This window comes from Poecilia reticulata, linkage group LG9 (assembly GCF_000633615.1).
Source record: "Poecilia reticulata strain Guanapo linkage group LG9, Guppy_female_1.0+MT, whole genome shotgun sequence".
NCBI lineage: Eukaryota > Metazoa > Chordata > Actinopteri > Cyprinodontiformes > Poeciliidae > Poecilia > Poecilia reticulata.
The window spans coordinates 10,350,122-10,359,035 of NC_024339.1; the positions used below are offsets into that span (position 1 = coordinate 10,350,122).

General features: G+C 36.4%; 1 protein-coding gene across 7 annotated transcripts in view; it reads left to right on the forward strand.

Annotated features, from left to right (window-relative positions):
• LOC103469838 (ral guanine nucleotide dissociation stimulator) overlaps nucleotides 1–8,914 on the forward strand; it is a 54,789-nt gene that overhangs the window by 21,474 nt on the left and 24,401 nt on the right. For 2 of the 7 annotated variants that reach the window (XM_008417792.2, XM_008417793.2), the window contains exon 1: nucleotides 7,845–8,033. The exons of 4 other annotated variants lie outside the window; for them this stretch is intronic. In XM_008417792.2, coding sequence (XP_008416014.1) covers nucleotides 7,845–8,033 — 189 coding nt within the window. Of the gene's footprint in view, nucleotides 1–7,671; nucleotides 8,034–8,914 lie in introns of those variants that run through there. One more of the 7 variants, XM_008417794.2, reaches the window with a different exon arrangement.

Sequence of the window (8,914 nt, forward strand, 5' to 3'; positions counted from 1 at the left end):
ATCGTATTTCTTCCCATGTGGCGTAATTGCCTGAAGGCTGGTGGGAAAAGTACAAAACAGTCTGTAACTATAAAAACTATAAGAGTCATCAGGGGATTTGCTGGAGTTTAAGCAAACTATAAAATCAATTATGTCAACATTTCTCACTTTTTTTCCTCTTAAACTCACTTTTTTCCTCTTAGGCTCTGAATCGACGATGAACAGACTGACCGTTATATAACACCGGTGTTGGGCTGAAACATCTAGTGTATCAAACGGGCTACAACAAGGCGTGATGGTGGAGCAGACTTCAGTGTTTAATTATTCAAAACTCTTGCTTCTTAACACAAACAAAACAAAATTATGAGACGCAATTCATCTTAAAAGTCATTCTGAAAGTATTTTTTGGCACTTGCAGTATAGACACGTTGCATGTTATTGTTTACATCCGGAAATTTCCCGCATGCACACAATGCTGGAGGGCAGAAGGAACAACTTTGCCTGGAGATGCAGGTATTATTAATTTAGTTCAGTGCACCAGAGCAAAGGAAAAAATCACGCAGGAAAAAACCACTGACGAATAACTCAAAACCATATTCGACTTTATTTCTCACTTTCTGTGTCGGCTACACTCCACATAGGCTTGTTGCCATAGCAACTGACTGACAACATCTCCACTAGTGTATCAGGATTCAACGCCAAAAAACACTCAAACATTTCTCACACAAAGAACAGAACATTCAGTCCGTTACAGATTTTTTGTTTTCAGGCTTGATGCGATTATTGAAGAGTGATTGCTGTGGTAGATTAGCTACCACTAACCACTGCTATTAGCTAAGCTAACACAACGGTGGTTGATTAGCTAATTTAAGCATCTGATCTACTGATGATCTGTCAGAGATGATGTGTGGGTCGCCTTTTTTTATTTTGTAACTGAACCGAAGCACATAGAATTCCACAGCACATCTACATGTTAAGATTGTCAAAGTCAAGCTAGCGTAACTGAGCTACTTCCCTCTCGTTCGCTATTTTTTTTTTCAATTATGATTTTTCCTGACTTTGTTGACAATTTGTCAGCTAAAACCAATGGTAGTCATGCTTTCATCCCATTTACCGTCACTCCAGCGCTGTGGCTTCACGGCGACATGAAGCGGCTCAGACGGCTGACCTCAGCAGTCTGTTGCTGTGAGGAGCTGTCAGTCTGAGTCGGCAGGACGGGCGGCTCGTCAACGCTCTCTGCCTGAATTATGTTCATTTACAAGCATCAGATTCAAAACAGCAAGACGCCCAGGCTAAATTTTGTAATAATTACTTTATGAATTAGCAGCCAAACACAGGGCATTGTTCACCCATTACGCATTCTGATTGGTGCTGAATCATCAGTGTCTTTGCTTAAGGTGACTTATTATGCTTTCTCGAATAGGTTAGCATTGGTTTTTGGTTGATGCAAAACATGTTCATTGCATTTCTTGCTCAAAATAATTTTTAAATGTGGGGGTTTAGTCTGATAAGTTCTGCTTATTTCGAGTTCCTTTCATAATGAGCTGTTTTAGGGCTTCTGTCCCTTTAAATCTGAATAAGCAGCTGCTGCTGGCCACGACCCCAACTCAACTCTCACACGTGAAAATGGCCGCAAATAGATTCAACCGTACATCTTTGAAAAGCAGAAGTGGTGCCTCCTCCATAACCAACAAGAATGCTGCTGTTAGTCAGCAACAAAACAATTGTGTGTTCCAGCAGCCATTGTACAGCACATATTGCTGTAGCTTTGCTTGGGTTGTTAGCTAACCAGCCTATACTGATGTTGGCTGGAAGTGTTCGTGAATCGATCCAAAATATTGATAATATCAGTATTGGATCAATCGTAGCAAGATGAGATGAATACTTAAAATTTCACATATCTTCTTAAAATTTTATTTTATTTTTGTATTATAGATTCTCAGTCTACCAAGAACAATTATTTTGATTTGCTCACATATAATTGTTTATACTTTATTTAGAAAATGCACAACAGTTCTAATATTTTTTTTATGTTTGTCATGCAAATTTGTCATTAAAGTATTTTGTAGACACATATAAACTTCCAATTTTTTAACAAAATTATTCAAAGAAAAAGCAGTTTGTTGATATATTGTACTTTAAAAAATATCAGTATTGGTACAATATCAGCGATACAGGGAGAGAGGGTTTCACTACTAAGTTTTAGGTTTAAATTTAATTCCTGTTGAATTTAAATGGTTGTTATGGTGCCTGCTTTAATAAGTTAATTTCTGCATTGTTCTCTCCAGCTGTTTGCCCTCTTTTCTTGGTGTCCTGTAACTCTGCAGTTTGTCTGGGAGACTCATCGGCTTTTTTATTGGCAACAGATTTATGTTTTTGTGGAGCTCTTGAGCTTGGCAGCGGCCCCAGTTTGACCACAGCTCTTCACCAGAGGGGCACTTTGCCTTGCTAAATGGTACCCTGACAGTCAAAAGTAAACTTTCCGAGTCGTTCAGTGTCACCATGACGAGAATAACTTCCTGATGTCACTGCCCTGATTTTCATTTTAACCCCATCGGAATGGAAATCTTTCACCAGATGCGTGTCTGCTGGTTTTGGATCCGCCCTGCTTCCGTACTCGAATGTTTTTCCTTCCTAATTCTCTCACAGCTGTGTCGAAGCAGGAGTGTTTCTGCTCCTCGGGGAACAACAAATCATGTCAGAGCGACAACGCAACGGCATGCTCTGGTATCAATTTTCCAGCACATGGAATAAGAGCTTCACTTAAATCGCAGCAGAAGGAAAGCTGGACCCTTGGAGATTTTCGGGATATTAGTGTCCATCATGCTTAGCTGAAGCTTTTTCTGGAAGCTAACGCGTTCATCGGCTTTAAATCTTAAAGTTCTCAGTGATTTGTTTTGAAGATAAATTTTTTTTAAAGTACTGCAGCTAACGATTAATCAATTACTCCGACAATTAATCGATTAATCAGATTTTTTAAATTGCCATATGCTGCAGATTTTCCATTTAACCATTTAAGCTTATTTTAGACAATGATAAAGACATGCAAAAAAATCCAAATAAACAAATAATTAAAACATTTTATTGCTGAAGATGCAGTGAAATAGCATTCCTTTAGTCTACGCTTGATGATTTGAAGCATTGCTAAAAAATCTACAAAATAAATTATGTGTTGAGAATTTTTTCTGAACAGATCATTTAATAATTAATAATTGGACGCAAAAGGTACTTAGTAGGAGAATTAACAGAATTTGAGCCAGATGAAGCTAAAAATGCAATTTGTTACAGACAGGGGTTTTTTTAAATCTAAAATTTAAAACTGTATGTATTTTTTGTGCAGTTTTGGCTTAAAGTTCTGAGTATGTTGATTTGTTCAGCAAATTTACACTCAGATTAATTGATTTACTAAATTAGTTGACGATTAATTTGAATAATTGATTAATCACGATAATCTGATTGTTTTGTTCAGGGTTTTTCATGAAGGTTGGAAGTCCTGGCTCATTTCCAACAATCATTTTCTACAATATCAAATTTTAAATCAATTTGGTAATCTATGAAAAAAGTTAAATTCAGATGCTTTTTCTTGAATGCAGGAACTTTTGCAGAAATTTGAGCTTGAACAAGTCAAATACCTCCTCACCAGCTTCGTGCAGATGTTTGGGGTTGCACATCTGCAGAGTTTCAGTGGGTTGTTTTTGTGCTGAGCTGCAATAATGAAGCACAGATGGTTTTAGAGGAATAATCTGGGTCACACTGACATCTGCTGTGAGGTTCCTGGTTGTATTCTCTGTTTGGGTTTCAGGTGTTTACTGCACGTTTTTGGCCAATCTGTTGGAATATGTCAAGTTGTTGCTCTTAGTGTCATCCATCGAGATCTTAAAGATGACATATACGGCTTTTTGAAGGAATGCTATAGACCAGTGTTTCTCAACCTTTTTTGGGCCAGCGCCCCCCCCCCCCAGCGTTTATCCAGGTCCCTCACCACCCCCCAATAAAGAATTTGTAGGCTACTTTGCACTGACTATTATTTTATCATTAATATTACTATCACTATTGTAGATGTTTTGATTTTTATGCTTGTTTCTGTATTTATCAYCAAAMATAATTTCCCAGAGAACAAAAAAGTCATGGGAATAGAAATTATTTTCACAGGCGTTTATGAAAAATGCAATGAACATTCAAGTTAAAATCAGTAGGCCTAACAGCAGCCAGAGTGGAAAAAATATTCTTATTTGGTGTCATTTTCTATTTGTTAAATATTCCACAAAATGACCAGATAAAAGATGAACAACATGCCAGTTTAAACTTTGATCTATTWGCAAAACGACTGAGCTCTGCAACATTAAAACATGGATAGAACTGTAACTACATTAATCATAGCTCTTATTCTCTTCAGTGTTTCTGTCGGTTTCTGGTGGTGCAGCTCCGTGCTGCCTTCAGGAGAATGGGACATCAGAGTATCAWCCATAAATTTTCACCCACATGGCATTTATTGTGCAAACCAGAGCTTTCAGTATAAAAACAAAAGTTCCAGATCCTTTTAATGCCATACAAATATGAGACAGAAACATGGATTATATCTTTATACCTATTGATTTATAGATTAATAGTTTTACTGGACAGAAATTACAAAGAACAAATCTGGTTCTTAATCGAATCCTAATGAGTAAAATTGAAAGTGTCATGGAGTCATCAGCCTCATGACATTAACACTGACATGAAAAATAATATTGAAGAAATATATCAAATCTAATTAAAAACATAAATAAGTGATCAGTTATTTACTGTTATGGTCTGTAAGATATATTTATTCTCAGTACTAGATGTGGTCTCAACAAACCCATGACACTTCAACAATATTATTTTACCTTTTATCTGGAAATAGTGTCTGTTTATTTTTGCCATACAGTCCTCTGTATTAATTATTTCTCTAAAGGTCTTGCCATACCAGTTTATTTCTATGTATTTACTTTAGTTTCTTAGTTTATTCTTGCATTTTGTTCTTCATTCATTTCCATTTAGTTTCATTTGATTAGTTTTATCCTCTCTTGGTTTATTGCTATGTCCACTTTAGTTTCTTTCCTGTTGCTAGATTTATTTTATCGTTTATGTACCGGTACCGCCCACGTTGAGAACCGCTACTATAGACAGATTCCTTTTTAGTTTTTGTTGCTGTTTGGATAAAAACCTCAGATCTCCAAAAGTGTACATTTTCAAGAAATTGAAAATTCATAGTGTTTGGTCGAAGTCACATACTTTTTGCATTTGAAACCTCTATAATAAGCATTATTAGATATGCATGAAAAGGCACAGTGGGAACTGTCTTGTTGGGAATCTTTCAATGTCTCGCAATTCTGATTTTTAGTGTTTCAATTCAAACACTAGAGGAAAAGACAGTGTAAACAAATATAACTTTTATTGAAGACAATTGTATAACAATTTGTCAGTTTATATTTAAACAAAACAAGTTTGTGCGTAAAATCCTGCAACTTAATTACCAAAGTTAGATTAGCATAGCTGCCTGGCTTTTTCTTAATTAATATCAAATAACTATTCAAAATACTCGCATTTGACGATACGGCAGTATGCTTTTAAATAGGAGCAGCAAAAATAACAACTTAAACACGTTTTAAAATCGATTTTTGAGCATTTTGAATGGGATTTGCTTTTTTTATTTTTTAATTAATTTTTTTATGAAAACTTGGATACATCCCATTGAGAGCTGATGTTCTTATTGTGAATAAAATTGCTTTAATATTGCTAGTAAGTAATGTCTGACCTTTCTATCATTATTTATTCACTCACTTTAAGGTGTGTGGGTCGATATTTAATTAATTAAAACTGGTAAACACACTAACGCTAACAAACAAAATAAAACTGATGAAAAATGCAGAAAAATTATAACTGTGATCACAAGGTTGTGAAGCTGCTTTTCAAAGATAAAGGATAAAATAAATCAATGTGAAACACACTTTTTCTCTTCAGAAATTCAGGTTTTTATCTCTTAGATTAGGAACTCACTTTGCAAACATACTTTTCCAGGATGGCTAGTTTATTGTTGGTTTCCTTTTCTTTTTATACTTGGAGCCGTTTCTGTACGTCACTGAATACCTCCAGGCTTTTCCAGCCATTTGTTTTCTGCTGCTGATTAAAAACAGACTTAAACTGATTTGAGAAGCTAATCAACTAAATAGCTTTACAGCCATCTAATTCAGTTGATGGATAGCTTTGTTAGTGGGAGCCTGATGGGATGTGTTTCTCCCTCTGGCCACCAGGGGGCAGTGTAGGATCCTAAATCCACTGAAGCTCCTGTTCTACGAATCTAAAAAAAGCAACATTTTGCAGTGAAAGAGCAAATAATACAGAATGTGAGTCATGTTTTTGCTTTTCCTGTAAGTTAAGTCCCATTAATCCTGATGAAAGAGGTTTTTCTTCTGTTCTTAAACGTCTCTTGGTTTGAAAGTTGGTATTAAGTCGCTTTGTTTCCAACATTTATCCAATATATAAATAAGCAGACGCAATCTAAAAACAGTAATTATGGGAACTTAAGGCCAATTTAATGGAGTTTTGTCCTGCAGGATTACATTTGGATGTTTTTGTAGGCTAACATCCGATTTATTTTGTGTGTACACAAACATATTTCAGTGAATGTGTAAATAAGAAGAGGCGTTTTAGTTCCTTATACCTCTTTATTTATTTTTTTTTACCAGAGCGTTTCAATAAGAAGGAGCAGTTTATCCTGGTTGACATTTTTAATGTTTGCAGATGTTTCCTGCTCTTGTTTCAGTGTAAATATGGGATTTGAGGCTGAAAGCAGGAAAGTTAAACTGTACTTGAGTTTGTTTTCTTTTCCCATACTGTCCTGCTGCCATAGTGAGAGCAGAAACAACACAAGACCATCAATTCCCAGAGGCCTGACATGAGAATGGAGGAGTCAACGGTGCCTTCAGGGACACCTCCGACACCTCCACTTCACAGCACCCAAGCTAGTTTATTAGCTGACTGTCAATTTACTTATAAAGATCACAGTAGGAATGCTTTATCTTGACAAAAACCTGAAAAGCAGCTTGAGTTTGTTTTGGTTTACATCATTATTGCGTCATTACTAGAAATCTGAAACTAGAAATCTGCATCTGAAAACATCAGAATGTAAATACTTTGTTAATGTAGTTCCATTTTGTCATCTTCCTAAAATAATGGCCTACGCCTCCATGTTGCCAGAAGATGATTTAGGGAAGAAAAAAAAAAGAAAAACCTTTTGGCAAAAAATAATTGGCCATTATTTTAGGAAAGTTACAATTTGTTTTTAGTTGTTTTTAATTCTTTAAGATAGTTTTAAAGGATTTTTCATGGGGTTTTGATATATATTTATTTAGAGATGGGGAAAATAATATCAAGTTAAAATCTAGTATTTCATTTTTTATTAATTATTTGGTTTTGTTTTTTAATAATTGTTACATTTTTAGATAATTTAACATAAAAACTGAGAGCCACGGAATTAATTCAGAAAAGTGGAAAACATATAAAAATGATCAAACGTATTGAGATTACTTATTAAACATGGCGATTTACGTTCCGACCGTTGGATTTGAGTCGTTTCTTTGCCGAGTTGTCGTGTTTCCGACGTTCGTGAAGGCCTCATGAGGCAGTGGGCGGAACTTGTCGTGAGTCACGCTGATCCTGAACGCCTCAGACCGCAGGATGATCCAGCAGAGCTGATTTACCGTCAGTCGGAGCCGAAGCAGCTGCCGCGCTTCGCTTTGGACCAATAAAGAACAGAACCAACTAAAAAAAAAAAAAAAAAAACACCAAACAAACCTGCGGATAAAGATGCTTCTTCCGCCGCTGTGACCCGCCGAGCCTCCATGGTCTTTTCCCCGGGGATGCTAACCGAGGCGGGCAGCGTCAAGCCGGGACAGCTGCTCGAGATGTTCGACTCGTCGTGGAAGGTTCGGAGCATTTGGGACGGGGTGAAGCTGGAGGTGGTGGAGGACCGCAGCCCGGTGGTCCTGCACAGCTTCACCCATCTGGACCCGGACCTGCCCCTGGTCGAGGTGAGGAAGAGGAGGAGAAAGAGACTCCCGCCCGTTACAGTAGCTGGTTCTGTTTGTTGTGACTGGGAGAACTGAGAGTTTAGTGGGTCTGAATTGGACTTTATAGGTTAATTTAAACAAACAAAAATTAAAAGCATGTGATTTTTGTTTTTTCTGGCCGCAATTCATGCATTTTTATGTTTTCCACCGTGAGATGCTCTGATTTTCTCTGAGGTTCTGGTGTAACAGGACAGAGGTAAATAATAGCAGATCATAAATACAGCTGCTCCTAACGCTGGCACGGGCCTACAGTTACAGCATGACTTGCTTTTCTGCAGCTTTCGCCCTTGTGGTTCTCTCCTCCTCTGCTCTCAGTCATTCAGTTAAACCACAGCTGAAAGCCCCCTGCAGCTGCATCCCTCAAATGTCACGAAACTTACAGGTTCTGTTTACATTCACGGTGCCCATATAGGTCAGATCTACTGTTTGAATCTAGTTTTGAAATATTTGTTCTTTAAAGGTGAGAGTAGTGTAGGGGAACTCCAAAGTCAGCATTTTAACCTGATTAATATGTTTTCTTTGCTCTTGAACCTGAAACAAAAATATAGCTTCTAAATTTTTATTGTTAGTTCCTTGATTAAAAAGTTTCCTTCAGTTTACTTTTTACATTTTTGTCGATTTCAGATTCAAGTTCATTGATTGCAGTTTACCATTATGCTACTTTATTAATTCATTGGACAAAAAAGGGGAAATATACATATTTGGAAATATGTAAATTTTTTTGAAGATTATGCAAATAGATGTATCTGGGAAAAAAATTATATAATCTGAAAACTAGAAATAAATATATACAATATTTGAAAAATATGTGTATATAATATGAAATAAATATTATATATATA